The 18478-nt window shown below is 37.0% G+C and overlaps 2 protein-coding genes across 3 annotated transcripts in view; one reads left to right on the top strand and one right to left on the bottom strand.

Annotated features, from left to right (window-relative positions):
• The window catches only part of angpt4 (angiopoietin 4), a 115876-nt gene that overhangs the window by 30330 nt on the left and 67068 nt on the right, over positions 1-18478 (top strand). The gene's annotated exons all lie outside the window — the stretch shown is intronic.
• LOC122870096 lies at positions 2012-11862 on the bottom strand. The gene is made up of 7 exons (XM_044183854.1): positions 11656-11862; positions 10139-10453; positions 9263-9579; positions 8822-9041; positions 6509-6601; positions 6048-6100; positions 2012-3351 (listed from the first exon to the last, which is right to left on the bottom strand). The coding sequence occupies exons 1-7, from the start codon at positions 11696-11698 to the stop codon at positions 3163-3165; spliced, it is 1230 nt and encodes a 409-aa protein (XP_044039789.1). The 5' UTR covers positions 11699-11862; the 3' UTR covers positions 2012-3162.

Here is an 18478-nt window from a genome sequence, read left to right as displayed (position 1 = left end):
ACATTTGGTTTTAACCCCTCTTTGCATGTTGTTATAGAGATCAAAGCAACATTTGAGCATCACTTTTGGCTATGTTTCATTCTTCATTATGGGAAATGAGGCAATACAGAGTTCACTGAATAGTTTCCAGAGGACAAAAGGGACTGGAGCACACCGATTAATTCACAGCTTTTAATAGTGCAAACAGAGTCATCAGAGTCAAAATGGACACAGGCATGAGACAAACAACCCATATAGTCAACCTAAACCAGGTGCACAATTGTCATTGGATAATTGGTTGAACATGGTTTCAAATCTATTGGATAATGAATCAAGTGCCACACCCCTAACACCATGTCAGAAGAAAAAGTACAAAAGAGCACAGATCTTAAAGCTACAAAGATAAAAGTATAAAAGGTACAAGTACAAACATCCATCAAATATGACAAATTAGAGGAAACCTGACAATTTCAGTTCTTCATTAAGGCCAAAGGCTCCACTGTGCTCAGAGTGTGAATCTAACATGCCTCTCTGCGGAGCAATAAGTTGATAATGTCACTACCTCTAGGAGAGGGTGAAATATTTAATATTCCCCAGAACTTTAATGATGCTGCAACACCGTGGTTAGCCTGTGCATAATGTCGAGCAACAGCATAATCCATGTTTTGTGTACTTATGGCGGTTTTATGTTCAGATATGCAAATCTTTAAAGCTCTTTTTGTTTGTCTGACATAAACCAGATGTCGTGGCACTTGAACACTGACTGTGGCAACCCCCACCCTTGGATTCATTTTCCAATAGATTTAAAACCCTGTTCAACCAATTTTCCAATGACAGTTTTCACTCTGATGAAGACAGTAGCGTCAAAACGTTAGTCTGTTTGCACTATAAGCTGTGAAAAACAGAGAATCCTGTTTTCACTAAATAGTTGCCTGTGTTATTCATTGGTTATGATGGTTTAGTGAACTATTCACATTCTAGGTGTTGACCCTTGACCCCTATGAAGTCAGAAAGATTAGTGACATTTAAATTGAGTAAAACCTGAGTAAAAGTTACTCTGAGTACATCTTTGTTGCTTGACTTTATCAATTTTTATTATCTTATCAATATGTATCGATTATGAGGCTGTTCTGAGCTCAAAGTTCCTGTCAGCGTCACCAAAAACCTCACATATGTCACTAATTATGATAATAATGAGCTCTCATATTTGACATCTTCACAGTTATAATTAAAATAATTTGTAGCAATTCTTTCTAGGCGAACCTAAATTTATAATGGATTATAAATGTATATATAATCATTAGAAATCTTGACTGCAGCTCTCCACTTAAATTAAATCAGAATTTAATAACAGCCCTGGTTATTCTGAAAAAGAAAATACAATACATCTGTATTGAAAAACTCCCTTCAGGAAGACGATATAGGACACCCACAGCAACGAGAAACTTCTTTAAGAGATCTTTTATTCCATCCTCTGTCATCTTACTAAACATCTGACCTTTTATTAGATATTAGTGACTGCTGCTGTTTTCATGATGTCTATTTGATATATGCATGTGTTATTATTTTAGCACTTTCATCCCAACCACTTATTATAGTTATTACAGTTGAGAGGGAAATAAATGGAGGTAGGAAAAATCCCCCACAGTTTTTGGCCTGGAACTGAAAGGGTTAAGGAATATATTATTGCTTGGTTCAGTTATATACATGAAAAGGTTTTGATCAACAGACACAAGATTAAATCACAAGAACCAATATGATTATGAACTTGTTCAAAATATTATTCAGCATGATACATTTACAGACTGTTGTCAGTCTGCAATATTTTCAGAATTGTCCCTGACTCTAGCCAATTGGCAATGTAAAACTCAACCTATATGTCATTTATTAAAGCCTTGACCTTTCCTATACTTTCCTGTATCCACCCCAAGAAACTTTTTTTTTTTTAAATCAGGCCCCTCACCCTGGAAAATTTGAAAGAGCCATTCGTGCTTTGTGAGAGATCAAGCTGGCAGGCACGAGGAGTCACAGGTGAATTTTCAAAAAGAGGGTTTTATTTACCCAAAAACGAAATATACATTTTACAAAATAAGCAACAAAGTTCTGGGCCCATAAGTTAGGCTATGCCAATTTAACAATCTGAATAGAACTGAACAGACAAATCTGACCACAAAGGAAATATATATAGTGGCTGGTCAAACCATTGGGGAAACACACAAAAACTACCAACTAACCTACAAACAAAACAGGGCAATTAGTCTATCAGTATAAATATTTTAACCATTAACAGAAGCAAAAGAACCAACAATCTGATATTCTAAATAAGCAAAATCTCTAAATTAGAAATCCCAATCCCCGCATGATGTGGCAGTACTGTCCACACCAGTCTCCAGCACCAGCAGCACCCTCAGCAGTGGTAACTTGAGAAATTAGAACAACTTAAGGCAAACTTAACTAATGACAATAGAGTTTGACTGTAGAGAAATTAACTAAATGTGCACGCTACGAATAGAAACTAATAAACGTGTACTACTAAATAAACGTGTGAGTATGATGTATCAAACAAAAGCCACATTATCATGTATGTGTTTACTGATGTATATACAATGTGAATGTAATGTGCGTGAGGTCAAAAGGTCAACAAAGTAAATGAGTAAATGAACTAGTCTCAAAGGAGCCAAACTAGAGCAAATTTTAGGAACTTCTTTTTATTTTCATTTTCCTGATATAATGTTATATATTCTGGTTTGTACGTATTTTGTGTTCTTTGTTTGTGCCATCTTGTTTGTCTTATTTTTCTTTCTTTTGTCTCTGTCTGAAAAACCCTTTGTAACTATTGCGAAATAAACAAATACAATTTATAATATCGATTATAGGATGAAGATTACCACTCGATATGAAGGTAAAAAGACATTTTTTTGTAAATCAAATACAATCTTGAAATAAATTAAAAAGAAAATCAAAGTGACACTATGTACAAATGCACTATCTTGGTGACAAAAGGAATGTTTTATAAAAAAGATCTTTTAATGATGAAACTACAATAATGCCACAAATGCAGCAAAGGCAACAATAAACAAAAGCAGCAACATCATTAACAAACTTGCAAGAATGCCAACTTATTGGTTAAAACGATCTATTTCTTACATACTATCAATCCAATCCAGTATTCCTGGATTAACTCTATTGTAAATATTGTTCAGGTGTTGATTCAATTCTGTGGTCCTTATTGATGTGGTAGTTGATGTTGGAGTAATGCTGCGAGGCAGAAGAGGGGTTTGTGGGAAAGTTGGCAGTGGCATAAATAGTTTTAAGCGCAGTTCCTGAGTCTGGCTTCTGGGGGCACTCCTGTATCTCCTCATAGGCACAATCCTTCCAGAGCAGAATGAAAAAGACAGGATGAATAGTTCATATGCAATCCTAACAATAAGCACTGGCTATATTAATGGCAGAAGTTCTTAAAGACAGTTTGACATCATCTGGTTTGCCGAAACTAAAATTTGCTCTTTAATACCCAGACCCGTCCCACAGTATAGCGCGTGAAAATATCATTGTCCACTCTTGTCAGTTCAATAAGAATAGCAGCGTCTCCACCAGTGTTTCCTAACAAGACATAAACACACAAAGCTGCGCTGGGTTCACAGTAATCATAATATCTTGTGAAAAAGTTGTAGCTTTATGGATAGCAATGCCGGTCTGTCAGGCAGTTGGTCAGTCCACCACTTTCAGTCCAGACAGAAGTATCTGAACAAGTGTGGAAGGGATTGCCATGACATTTTGTACATACATGCATGCCCCCCTTAGTATGAATTGTAATGACTTTGGTGATCCCTCATAATCAGGTCAAAGTCTTCACGTATCCAGTGATATATCACAACATCTACATGATGGATTGGCACAGAATTTGGCCCAGACATTCGTGGTTGCCAGACGATGTTTCCTTATGACTTTTGACTGACTTTTCACTTAGCGCCTTTACTAGGTCAAAATTTGAATTTGTCCAATACTTTAGTTTATGCCCAAATACCTGAAAAACGTATCATATTCCCATCAGCCTCAGCTGTACACGCTAAACTAAGATGATGAACGCTGTAAACAGTATACCTGCTAAACATCAGCATGTCACTGTCAGCATGTTAGCACGCTAACATCATCATTTAGCTCAAAACACAGCTGTCCAGTACAGCCTCACAGAGCCGCTAATGGCTGTAGACTCTGTGTTTTCATTTAATATGATTTTATGACCTGACCATTGTGTATCCCTCGAAATGAGCATAATACTGCAGTGACTTCCATGTTTACTTTGCTGATGGCTCTGAGTGGACATCACTACAGATGTTTTCTGGCAACTAATTTACACATTACTAAGCTCTTGAGCTACGCAATTCCTTTTCATGTCCTTTTCACAAGTGGAATACGTAACATTATTGGCTTTATATATCTGTTAAAGTAATGGATTCATGGAGTCATTCAGACATAGGTGACTTTTACGTTAGTGTTCCTTACAGCTTTATTGTCATTGTGAGCATGTTGCTCTGCTAGCGTTAGTAATTAGTTCAGAGCACCGTTGTGCATAAGTATAGCGTCACAGAGCTGCTAGCATGACTGTAGACTCTTAGTCTTATTGAAAGGCCAAGACTGTTGGTACCAAACTGGAGCTCATCCAAATGTAAATATTTTATAGGAAATGCAGCTTAGCAAGTGAACTAACTATCTAGCAAACTAACTAGCTATGCAGCAAAGAATTAAAAAAAAATCTTTATTTAATCAGACAGTCTCATTGAGATTAAGATCTCTTTTCAAAGAGACACCTGAGAGCAAGAAACATCCACAATAAAACAATCATCAACCAGAAACAACACAACAACACATTAAACAAAGAATTAATAAAACACTTACAAGAATCATAAAAAAACATCAGATAAAAAAGCTTTAAAATCTCCAAGGGGAATGTAAGTGCATAGTACCTGAAACCAGTTCTGCCAACATTAGTGCGTACATGAGGGATATCTAAGGTTAGGGAGTTATTGTAGAGCTTTCTAGATAAATAACATGAGATGGCTATTTCTTCTTGACTGTAAGGAGGTCCATCCAACCGTGTGATACATAGAACAATGATGAGTATAAAATTTGTCTTTTGTGATACAGCGTAAAGCACTGTGATTTAACTGCTGAAGTATTGATGGGGCAGCATGACAATACAGTCAGAGACAGACATGAAGGTTGAGTAGTTTTACAGTTGGAAGAAGACCGACAGTTTAATTCTGTATAAGAAACCTAGTTTGATTTTTAAATTTTGAGTCAAATGTTGAATATGAATCTTGAATGATAGTCTGATGTCAAGCCAAATTCCTAAGTATTTGTAGGACTCAGCCCCAGAGTAATATGGGTGCCATTTAAAGTTTTAATGGCGTGACCATGATGAGTTCTTAAGAGATGCTATGGTGTTCCAAAATTTAGTGGAACTATCACAGGCAGAGAGAGCTGACTGATAATAATTTGATTTAGCCTTCCTAATCATGCTGGTGCAGATGTTTCTTTGTTGCCTAAAGTTTAACCAGTCCTCAGGGGTGCCACTATCTATCCTTGGACCAGGCTTTGTCTCTGTTATGGATGGCACTGGAGAGTTGTGGGGAATCTGTTTTTAATTCTATGTTTTTATAAGGAGCATATCTGTCAGCAATGATATTAAAAGATTGTGAAAAGTTTTCCAGTGCCACGGCAGGATCAGAAATAGAGAAGATCAATGTCAGAGATTGACAAATCATTAAAAAAGAATCCTGCAGATTAAAATGCTTGTAATTTCTTGTGGTGATAATTTGAGATTCAGGGATTTTAGTATCTCTGACACAGGCGACGGGACAGTGATCACTAACGTCAAGGGCAAAAACTCCAGGGTATTTGTGATGCTCATTGGCAGACTTTTCACTGGGTATTTGTGGTCCACGACGTCTGTAAACTGTGGCAGGTTAGCTTACACCACAGCGCTTGTTAAAAGAAAGACAATAAGATGATGTCAAACTGTCTGTATGAACCTCTGCCATCGTTACACAAATATGTACACTTACCTCTTTGTTGTCCTGTGCTTCTTCATTTTGTGTGTTTTTCAAACGCTTAAATCCTGGAAAAGAAAAATTAGAAACTGTAAGTAAGGGAACGGTAAAAAGAAATGAACAAGCAGAAGGAAAGGAAGTGAATAAATTTCATTACACAAATCCAGCTCATTCAGAACCAGGACCTACTGTACAACTGACCAGGAAATAACTGAGTTACACCTGTTAATGTTTGTATTCGCCAGTTTGTTTTCATTTGATATGATTTTATGACTTGACCATTGTGTATCCCTAGAAATGAATATAATACTGAAAGCTAGACAAATATCAATATCAGACATGAAAAAGGTAGTGTGGACCTTTTTATTCTTTTTATTGATTCATTAACTTATGTAATCACTGCTTGCCAGTGTGTATGCATGTATGTATGTGAATGTGTGTTTCATGTCGTGCAAACTGGTAAAGAAGTCTCTTACGTTTATAGACGAGAACCAAAACAAGCACCAGCACCAGCACCAGCACCGCTACACTGACGATCGCAGCAATTTTTACAGTTAACGAAGAGTCATCTGCAAGAGACAAAACCACACAAAGAAAAGACGACCAGTTATTTAAACCACCATTAACACACAGAACTCATCCAGAACTGTCTGTGTTATGGGATTTAAAGGGAATTTTCACAAAAATGTTGTTCAATCATTTAAATATCTTCCACCTCCTCCTCCTTATGCTGCTGTAGGTTTCAGAAAACAGGAGTGCTTTCTCATCATGACTCTGAGGAGGTGCAGTAATTGATTGTGTTGAAGAAACGGAAGATGTAGCAACTGGATGATATGATGTTGATGAGATAATAGAGGGAGCCGCCACAATTTTCAATTGATTTTTTGATTCCTGAATCGATTTTATATCAATTATTATTTATTATATTATTATATATTATAGTATTATTAATTATTTATTTAAAATGAATTACATTAATTAATTTAAAATTTGAATTCCTGAATTTTTATGGCACTAGCTTGACGAGCAGGAACAGCTAAATGTAGCGTGTTGACTTCAAATTATTATATTATTTACCACTTTTTTATGCAGTATAGCAATGAGGCTGCTGATGTGATGTGGATTGTTTTTGTTAATATGACCCATGATATACAGTCTCTGGAAGTGTATCAACTTCTTCCCATGGTCTAGTGTTAAAAAAGCAAACAAAAATCGCAATAAATCGTAATATCGAATCGCAATACTTCGGCACCCAAGTGTCGCGATAGTATTGAATCAGGAGATAAACATATCATCACAGCCATACAAAATAGATATGAGATTACAGATTAACAGTAGCAAAGAAAGAAATACAATTTGGCAGAACCTGGCAAAATAAGTAGATTTAAAAAAATAAAATCCCTTTTTAAATATATAGAAAAATTGCCATCATGAGCCTGGGACTGTAAGACTTGTCAGGGTGTCAGACACAGATTTGCTTCTTCAAATACAGTAAAACTTCAGTTAAAAGTCAAGTCCCAATTAAACACTGATCCCTTTCACCCTGGCCGGGTGTGGTTACACGTTTTGACAAATAAATGCAGGTCTCAGTTAGATGCCAGGTCTGTTTGTAATAGAAGTTCTTTGGATGTATAAAACTTCTTAAAGCCCACCGGGTCACCCGCTTGAGCTAGTTCTAAGCTGCTTAGAAAGTGCATAAAAATATACATGTTTAAACTTTTATCATTATGGACGTGCTCCACATCTTTAGATCGGTTAGATTCTCCACAATTCAATCATGCAGTTCATTTTATGGAAACCATGAGCACCAAAGTATAATTCATTCAGATTTACCGGCATGGTAAACAAGAGAGATGAAAACAAAGTGTTTCCTCCCTACCTTTGAAGCGGTCATAAAGTCTGAACATGTCTCCATTCCGCGATTATTTATATTCCTTTAGTCCTTAAGGGTCTACCGATCAAAATAATCTAAATATTTTTTTTATAAAAAACAATCCTTATAGCTATGGATATTGTCATGTGAAGTCCATTGTTGTCTACTGACTGTACTTTAACTCACATAAACAATATTTTCCCTTCTTCCTGCACCGTCTTGTTTTCGTTACCTTGCTGGCTACAAAATAAAAGTGTCTCTACCTTTCTCTACGTGCAAACAAAGGTTGAAATAACTATGGTAACCTTCGGCTTTCATCCTTTCTAAGGTAGGCTACCAGTATTTTGATACGGGTCTCTCTCTCTCTCTCTCTGTGCATGAGGTCGGCCTACTAGATACGCTGTCTCTTGGAGCTAAATCAAATGAATGATTCATAATTGGTATGTTATTCGATAGCCCAATTTGTATACAAATAATATTCATACTAGTTTAAATAAACAATTTTATAGTATTTCCCATCTTTGCTGACCAAGAGTTTTGTGTGAAAGGAATTAAAGGCCTATCCCATACAGATGCCTGTCCCAAATATAGGCAGGCTGAGTTCAGTGATTGAAGCAAATAAAAGCCTGGGCTAATAATTTAAGTTTTACAGTAAGAATCAAAGGGTTTTCTACTGTCTGTATCCATTTTGGATAATTTGTGTTGCCTGAAAATATACAGACAACGCAAATGATTCTCTTGTTATTTGTTAACATAACTTCAGTAATCAGTAGTTATTGTAGCTTTTATTTTGGTGCTAGCAAACATTTTATAAAGGGGAGTAGAATTGTATTTTCAATCTATCTAATTTAAATCATGCAGTATCTCACTACATCAGGGGTCAGATTACATCCAGTAAAATAATGTGAACACTCACCCTTTACAGTCATCTCAAATCTGTGGAAGAATGGGTTGCTGCGTGTTTTGTCAGTGCTTTCAGCTCCGCACCAGTATGTCCCAGTGTCGTCTGGTGTTACGTCTCTCACTGTTATGGTGATACTGCTCTTCTCTTTGTAATCCTTCATGGAAAACTTCCCAGTGTTCTTGTTTTGCTGTGCGGTGCTTACTAGAGGTTGACATATAGATGGATCTTCTCCCTTACAAATGAATTTCTTTATATAAGTACCATTTGGATAATCACACCAGTATATAAGATTCTGTCCAGTAGTTGAAGACATATTGAAGGTAGTAATATCTGTAGACAGACAGACAGACAGCATTGCCTATCAGTGACTGTATTTAACAACATATTTCAGAGACACCTTAATCATCTATGTGAGTAAATCAAACCTAAAAGTGTCAGATGTGTGCTGCTCACCTTTAACCTCAGTTGTATTTGTTTGCGTGAAGCTCGGGAATTTCCTTTATTTAATTCCACTCCACACCAGTAGACACCAGCATGCTGTGAGGACACATTACTGATGGACATGTTGAAGCCACGTTTGGTTTCTGTGAGAGTGAATGTCTCGTTTGACTTTACAGAGGATTTTGTTGATAAAATATCCTCACAGGTTGAATTGTTCTCTTTGCAGAAAAACTTGGACTTGTTTTTGTTTCCTTTGTAATGACATGTGATGGTGGTTTTAGCTGTTTTGTACGCAGTTTGAATCAATTGACTCTGGCAGCCGTCTTTCTCTGCAAATAAAAAAGAAAGGTTAAAATGTGAAATCTGTCCATTATATCTGTTTGTCATGACTTGTAATGTGTGCTTTATGGCAAATTGATTCAATGTTTTTCTAACTTGGTAAGCAGTGTATATTAGGGGTGATTCCAGGATCAGACCTTTAGGGGGTCTCAGCCGGTAAGCCTGATTGCTTTAAAGGAGCAGTGTGTAGGATTTAGTGGCATCTAGCGGTGAATTTGCAGTTTGCAACTATTTACCGCTCGCCTCACCCTCCCCTTCCAAGCGTGTAGGAGAAACTATGGTTACCGTGAAACTCGCGAAAAACACGAAAGGCCCTATCTAAAGCCAGTGTTTGGTTTGTCCGTTCTGGGGTTATTCTAAGGTAATGAAAACACAACGATTCTTATTTTCAGGTGATTATACATACGTATACATACATACATTATACAATGAAAACATACTTAAAAATATCATATTCCATTTCTGCCAATTGCTCCTCCTAAATGTTACATATTGGTCCTTTAACAAAGGAGATGTGAGACTAATAAAAAAAGATGGAACATGTCTTACCAACTTCCACTTCTTTTTTATGTGATGAGCGAGATTGTTGTTTTTTCACAAATTCACATCGGTACTTCCCATGTTTATCAAGTTGTTTAATGACCACCCTGAGATTTTTATTTTTTGTATCATTGTACAGGAAAACTCCGCCTGTGTTTTCCCACACATCTGTCTGAGTACTTTGTATGATTGTTTCTTTGCGAATGGCACATTGTATATCAATACTTTGATAGTTTCTATTTGGTTTTGGATATTTCCAGGTGAATTCAACCCATCCGTTTGGGCATCCCTTGACTTCAGACTCTTCAGATGAGTCCTCACAGCCTGTAGATCAAAGAGAAAAGTTCACATCATGTCAGTTTCTGAAACCATCTAAATATGATCCTTTATCAACAAAACATATACTGTCTGGATCATGCTAGGAAACACTTTCAGGATTAATCAGTAAATCACAGATTTGTCCAATTAAACTTGTTCATTGTGTATTTTCATTCATAATTTATTTTTTATGTATGAGATTTTATAAAATAGAGCTATATTGACAATCACCCTGACCTGCCTGTAACTGCTTCAATTGAGCTTGAATTCTTTAACTTTATTATTCTGTACAGGTTTGTGATTCAGATTTTTTGGTATAACTTTAAACTGGGTGTTGCTGTATGCTCGGCAAGAGGCTACCACAGTGTCGTTTTACATGCTACCACCAAGAGTTGCCAAAGTCAGACATTTTCCAATCCTAGTGGCAGAATTTTTTTTTTAAACTCATTTTGAAATACATTCCTATTTAAATGTTTTTCAATTGTGAAAAAAGGAGTTTTAATATACTCATCATCTTTCCTTAACTACTGTGTTACATATAAAATAAAAGTGAGAGCAAAACAGATGTCTATTCAAATGAAAATGTAGTACTCTTGCTTTGAATTTGTGAACCTGAGTTTTGTATTTAGTTGTAATTGCCTGGGTTTTGGAGCTGTACAGCATTGCAGTATATTGCAGTACGATTTCTACTCATATTGATGGCAGTGGTAAGGCACATTAACACAAATCAGTTTGCTCAAACTAGACCACAGAATATGTTGAAAAGGGTTTATTGGTGTAACATTCATTAGTCTGCAATGTCAGTAATTAGGTATTAATAATCGTTTAGTTTAAAATTCCCTATTTATTGATATTTATTCATACTTCTATTACTGCTGTGCAATATCCACCATCTCATAATCATCTTAAGCTACACTTAACTTGACAGTTCATGCACTATTACTTATTACTTATATTATTACATTGTATTATTATATCGTTCATAGTTATCATCAACCGGTAAATCCACTTTGTACTTTACACTTATTTTAATTTTATACTTATATCCACTTTGTACCTAATTTATCTTGTAATTGCTGTATTATAGTGTATTATATGTTGATTTGCTCAGTACTTCTATTCCTGTGTGCAGTGACGTGACAGTGAGCTGCTGTAACAAAAGAGTTTCCCCTCGAGGATCAATAAAGTATTTCTGATTCTGATTTTACCTGCCATCATTGAGAGGATGAGCAGAAGAAAGCTCTTCATCATGTTGCTTTTGCTGAGATCCTCGGTCAGATTATTAAACCCCAGCTGGTTATTTCAGTTTCCTCTGATCGGTTTGTCTCTACAGTTGGTTGGTCTCCGGTGTTGTGTTTCCTTAAATTCTGTCATATGTTGCCTAAATACCCTTGCCCCCACCTTTCTGTCTCTCCTTCCCTTTTTGTATTTTTTTTGGAGTCATCATAACTCCTTCCTCATTATACCTTGCTCCCTGGCATTGACAGTTAACAGGTAATAGGTGGTGAGAAAGAGAGAGAGAGAAATAAAAATACACTCTGGATTAATAGGAACTACTTGACATAAACACAATCGGTCAGAATTAGTAGTATAATAGAAAAAACTTTTATTACAAATGAGGAGGAGAGAGAAACTCATCATTGTTCATTATTTGGCTTTGATAAAATAAGTAAATTATATTTGCATCATAAATCCACACAAATGTGAAAATTTGTGGGAGTGGGGGAATAAAATGACAAATTGAAATAAGAGATTTTATTAAAGTTGGGGATTCCAGCAGTGTTAATGGAGGAGATATTGTTCTTTTTAAATCAGAAGCTGTTATAAGCTAAAAAAGCTTCACAGAGAAATCTGAGAACTGACATCAACAGTGGTGATGACTATAAGTATGACTATGAACATGATAGTAATGAGGATAAATCCTCCACTGTTATATTTTACCGCATTGCATCATCAACCTTGCAATATAAAGCCAACAGGATGTGAATCACATTAAATTTCCTGTCAACAACATAAAACCACATGTAACTGGTGCTGATGAGCTGGCATCTTAGACTTAACTTCTCATATTTCATTAGATGTTTAATGTTTAATCGATAATGTTCTCACATGGCTGTCCATCGTTTCACCTTTCTCAGTCACCTGTTGATGTAGTATGTGCTGTCCAGAGTTTTCCAACGACGCAGTATTGTAACATGTTACTTTTATTTGGCATTTTTTATTTCTTTTTTAATGGACATTTGATAGTAGAGAGAGACAGAAGATAAGGGATGTGACATGCAGCAAAAGTCGAACCAGGGATGTTGTGGTTATATAGTGTGTTTCCTAACCACTCAAACACCCAGACGCCACATGTGATGTGTGTTTGATTTTCAATAACTACCTTTCAGTAACTGCTGAAAACTGTCTTACTGCGTGACAGATAATGATGCTTTGCAGCACTGAATTATAACTTTTATCAATATCTGTCAAGGGCTTTGCTTTGGTGTAATGCTCCTTCTTTGTCAGACTGTCTGTGAACCAATTTTGGTGTAGTGGCCACACTCGGTATTGCAGGATCACGTGACGCACACTGAGCCAAATTGTTTTTCCATACAATTTTTTTACCAAAGAAACAACCAAAAAATGATGAACTAATTTGTTTTTTGCAAACACGCTCGAAATTACTCTTTATTTAATCAGAATGCAACCCATCAGGTCCAATAAAATTTGTCGTGAAGAGCTTTATCAGTAAATTGTTTCATATCATCCATCTGTAGCCAACAGGAAATAAGCGGACTCAGCTAGAGGAAGTCTATTCATTCAACAGGCTCAGCTGGAGAAGGACCGTAGTGTTCCAGTTCTCTTAAGAAATGGACGCCTAAATGGAGCGCACACAGGAGTAAAACAACCCCCTTCTACTACCCTCTGAGATACAAAATACTGGGCCTTACTCACCAAAAAGAAAAAACAGAATAGGAGAAAATTAGGGTTAAAAAACCCTACTCCTGTGTCATGAAACCTGGACAGAGAACTAATTTGTTCACGTGAAAATCTTTGTGAATCAGGATTGTTCTTAGCACAAGGAAACACTGGGATAATCCCATATAAGGACAGCAAGCCATAATACCGTGCCCCAACCACCTACCATCTATAGAGTGGTGGAAAAACCACAGCATCAGTGTCCCAAAACAACACGTCTACCTTCAAGTGACAAAGCCCGCTAGTGGCAGCAGGAATTATGACTCCTGTCCGTTCCCCAACCTTAACCAAGTCTCTATTATTGTAACCATGACAATGAAGTTTCCCTAACCTAAAACGATTTACTTATTTCAACCCAAACCATGATCTTTCCCTAACCAAGTCTTGTGTGTGCCTAAACCTAACCAAACCTTAATCATAGCATCGTCACACCATAAAACAGATGTATTTTTCCAACAGTGTAACACAGACAAATGATGTCGTCCTGCCGATATGGGATCAGCTTGTATGTGTCATTCTGGAGGGCAGTTACATGCAACATATTTTAATTTGGACTACTTGTAAAAGTTTTGTTCTTATCCCCGAACATTTTGGAAATACGAAAACATTGATAAACATAAGTTCTTAATTTGTTCATACACAAAAGTTAGGATCAAATCTGTGCATATGAACTCGTGAATAAGGCCATTGTGTGCAGGAGGAGAGAACACAAAGAAACATATGCCAAGCTTGATGTTAAACAAGTGATTGTTTTCATTATAAATTGATCTATATATATATATTTTTTTTAGTTCATCGATTATGCGTTTATGCTATGAAATTGTTAATAGACTGCGCTGCCCATCTGGAGCAGTCCGGGGCTCAATGTCATGCTTAAGGACACATCAACATGAAGACGCTGGGTTGGGGGAGAAATAGAAAGAGGGATCCCAACTGAAGCATACATGTTTTTCTAACAGGCATGTGTTTCCACACATAGGCATCTTGTAATGGGCAACTTGGCCGTGTTAATCTGCAACAAATTACTGTTAAATGTGTGTTTGGCCTAAAATTTTTAAAGCCACCGTGTTGCCAATGTCAAATGTCTCTTATGTTTTAAGATGTTTTCATGTAAAGCAACTGTCTAGCATCTTCTCATGTTTTTGGGATGTTTTTTATGTGAAGCCAATATGAAGTAAAAATGGGGAAGCTAGTAGTTAGAGCAAAGGTCTTGCGACAAGAAAGAAACTATGTGGACGTACAGCACTGGTTGGGAAAATGTGGTTGGCAAATTTGCCGTTAAGCAAGACACTTACTGACGTCCTCGTCCACCACCAATGTTCAACAACAGAGTGTGCGAAGCAGGGCGTTACTGGAGTAGAATAAATGGGAAATAATAAAAAAATATGATAACAATGGTTGCATCAAGGAGCATCCTGCTGTGTGTGAGTACCAGAAAGTCTTCACACTGACCTCCACAATCACACTAACTGTTGATTGTGTTGAGACCTACAATTTAAGGCCATCTCTGACAACTAATAACACAGATCATTTATTCTGACAGTCCTCTCCGTGTGTCTTGGCTGTGTCGACTGGGAGGGACACCCGCCTTATTTTAAAAAACGCGAATGGTTTTTGGCTGGTGCCGTGGGTTTGGAGTCTGATAACATATGTCATCTGCTCCAAGTGAAACATGGAACAATGGCTGAGTGTGTGTTTATGAGTGTGTTTGTGATCGGTGGGACTGCCAGCCAATCTGGAAAGAAAACACAGATAAGATTTTATATGGTATGGGGTCTGTAGAGCAAATCCAAGTGCTCAAACACACACATGCAGAGTTGATTGGTGTTTATAAAGACTCTGGCTGTGATTTATTGTGACCTGCTGGTGAGAAGAACATTTACATGGCTGATTTAGTAAAAGTTGCAGACTGTTGGGAGGCAAGCAACCTTATATGTGATAGTTTTGTTTTGTGGATTTGTTAGATTTTATGTTGCCATGAAAGCATCTTATACCCTGTTATCACTTGGCAATAATGTCCTTGCAGATTATGCTCAAGTCCAAGTGTAAACACAACAAGATGCATCATAGAAGGATGTTGATCTAATCACCTAAACCACCTCCAGAGGTGTTCTGAGACACTGCGTATCCTGAGATTTGCAAAGTTTAAATATATACCAACTCTCAGCTCTTAGGGCCCAGTCACACCATCATTTTGTAGTTTGTTTGTGAATATCCAAGACAGATTGTCCTATGTGTCTGTGTGAGGTAACATTAGGCCCTTTTCGACAAAAGACATTGCATGGAACCACAGGAGCTAATCTCAAAAACTAAACTAAGGAATAAAAGCCTTTTTTGCACATTTTTGTTTGCATTTCCAACACATCTGAAGAACCGTGAAGATTAGGCAAATTAGACCCGTGGTGGATTAAAAAACCACGGCAGCGTTGCAAATTTAACCCATGAGAAAACATTAACATAGTCATCCTGTTGTTTCTTGTATTTACTGTTGCCTGACTCTGATGTTTGAGTTTGATGTAATGAGGGAATGAAAAGGAGACTGAAAACTGATGTTTGATGTTTTTTTTATTTCTGCTTTAGAACATAACTGCTGTGTCACCACCTGCACTGCTTACAGCTCAACTTTGTCTATAACACAGTTTAAGGTTATAATGCTTCCATCTCGATCGCTGGCAGTTAGTTTGATTACATATAAAAGCAGAGTAGGTGGAAGAAGACAAGTTATCAGTGTCAGATGCAGAGTGCGCGGCTGTGGCTATTTCCTGGAAGCAGTACGTACCAGTGCACATCTGGCATAAACCGAACAGAATATTTGTTCCTTCATTGTTTGCCAGCACTAATTGTTACGGACAGAAAGATGAACAGAAGGACGATTTTATAATGAGACAATTCTTAATAGGCATCAAATATTCGCTGTGACCGGTTTACGCTACTGTATAGTTAGAAAATAATTTGTAATGGCATGAAGAATGTGGACAACAGTTGTTATGAACCTGTTGTGTTAGAGAGCGTAGGAGCTTTACTGTGAAGTTTGATTGATGAGGGGTAATGTTACCCTGGAGTTAGCAGAGCTGTAGTATGTTTACTTAAGGATTTAAAAGCTTGTCAGTAAGCGCCGGCTGCAGGGTAACCTGCAAATTCCACTCTGTAACAGTCAAACACGTGTTTATCCCGCCCACTGGTCTAAACCCAGCCACTGATTGGCCCACATCAAGGGCAGATGCTCTGCAACTGATTGATAATGTGATTCATCCTTTTAAAATAAATAATCTTGCAATTTAATGCTCATCAATGCTATATTTCACTTCTGAAATGCCACTAAAGTAAATAAACCTGCTTTGAGGATTCCTTTTTAATAGAGGGTTTCCATACCATTTATTCACTGAGTGCTCTTATCAGGTTTTGAATTACTTTTGTGATACAGTTAGAATGAGGCAGATAATACAGTATAAACATGATCATCACTAATGGTGGGAACTCTCAATGTCTGAAAAGCTGAAGTCTTTCTGAAGATACAACTGCAGTAAATTCCCTTTTTTAAACTAAAGATATGTTTTTACTTCCTCCCTGAAAGCATTCCTGTCTCGATATTCTTTCCCCCGGACAGAAACACTTGACAAGGTTAGTTGATTAGTTCACATGCTACTGTGTATAAACTCTGTGACATTTTCATTAACTAAAACATTATTATCTCTTAATGAAACACAGAAAAAGCCTGACCTCGTTATTTTATGCTTGAGCCAGAACTGTACGGGTACAAGAACTTCTCAGTCGGGTCTTCTCAGTTCTTAACGGGGAAAAAAATCCACATTAACTACTCTTAAACTGTTAGATATTTTCACTTCAGGATATTATCAATCCAGGATATGTTTTTGGAGAAATATGTTTTAGATATCTCCATTTACCTTTAACCTCCCTGTTATGCTTCTGCCACCTACATTTCCCAGAAGGCCTTTTGCTTAATTCCAGGGAAAGGATGTAAACTTAATGCTTTCAACCGAAGGTGTTTGTATTCAGCCCTGCCACTTCTTTAACTCAACCTGTCCTGTAACTGCATGAATTCGGGTTGATTGAGGCTCCAGCTGGTGAGGCAGTTGCTCTCTCTGGGCTCGTATTTATCAGCGTCTGAGAAATCAGTCCTAACTGGCCAAAGGTTTGCAGAGTGACACAAATTAGATCTGACTTTAAAGCTTTTTTTATCAACTTCTTTACCTTAAGAAATAACTGCTATCTCGGCTGATATTTCAGACAGCTCCAGAGGAGTCCTACCTTGTTGGAAGCTGCCAGGAGACGTCCTTCAGGCAGAGATATCTGCATATTCTGTGGGACGAGAGATTTTCGGGACTATATTGTGTATTTCCCAACACTGGATGACATTATAGAAATAAATAATTTTCTCTCCTCCCACCTCTCAACCATTCTGCTTATTCACAAAGTAGTACATATCATTCATCAGTATCTCTAAATCTGTAAAACTATGCTATTCAGTTGTAATACTATATGATGAATGTGACATTCATCACATGTTTCTTTTCTTATTCGCCTCCACAGAGAGGTCGGAGGTGACGGTCAATCGCAGATTATTCGCATTGTAACTGGAACAAAATATTTTTCATCACTTTTTTCAAATGAAATGAAATCTATGTGGAATGAAACTACACAAATAAACCACTGCCAGTGTGCTGGCTTTGGTTTATTTGTGTTTAATAATATTTGTCATTTGCGCCTAATGTTACTTAGCAGCAACATTTCCTGGAAGTATTGAAGGAAGAAGCTTAAAAAAGATCAAAACCGTCATAATGTCATGACTCTTTCAGATAGAAGGATTTGCTTGGAGCCATAAAGCCTCCATTTGACAGTTTGAGGTCTTCGGCCCTTTAAAGTTCTGCTCAGTTCATCTTTGAGATGCTTCATGTAAAATGATACATAATGTCTTTAATCTTGTTTAATCTTTTTCTCAAATTCAGAAAAGCTCAACAAATATGATTGAATGACCATAATAAAAGTCAAGCAAAAGCACTTACAATCTTCAAGATAAACACAACATAGACAAACATGGAGCTCAGCTTG

This window comes from Siniperca chuatsi, linkage group LG2 (genome assembly GCF_020085105.1).
Source record: "Siniperca chuatsi isolate FFG_IHB_CAS linkage group LG2, ASM2008510v1, whole genome shotgun sequence".
Taxonomy (NCBI): domain Eukaryota; kingdom Metazoa; phylum Chordata; class Actinopteri; order Centrarchiformes; family Sinipercidae; genus Siniperca; species Siniperca chuatsi.
This window is presented reverse-complemented; position numbering and strand designations above follow the sequence as displayed.

Coding starts and splice junctions, on each gene's coding strand:
- LOC122870096 (XM_044183854.1), bottom strand. CDS start 11,698: ATGATGAAGAGCTTTCTTCTGCTCATCCTCTCAATGATGGCAG. Junction 9,042..9,262: donor AAATACAACTGAGGTTAAAG/GTGAGCAGCACA, acceptor TTCATTTGTAAG/GGAGAAGATCCATCTATATG. Junction 6,602..8,821: donor ATTTGAGATGACTGTAAAGG/GTGAGTGTTCAC, acceptor TGTCTCTTGCAG/ATGACTCTTCGTTAACTGTA.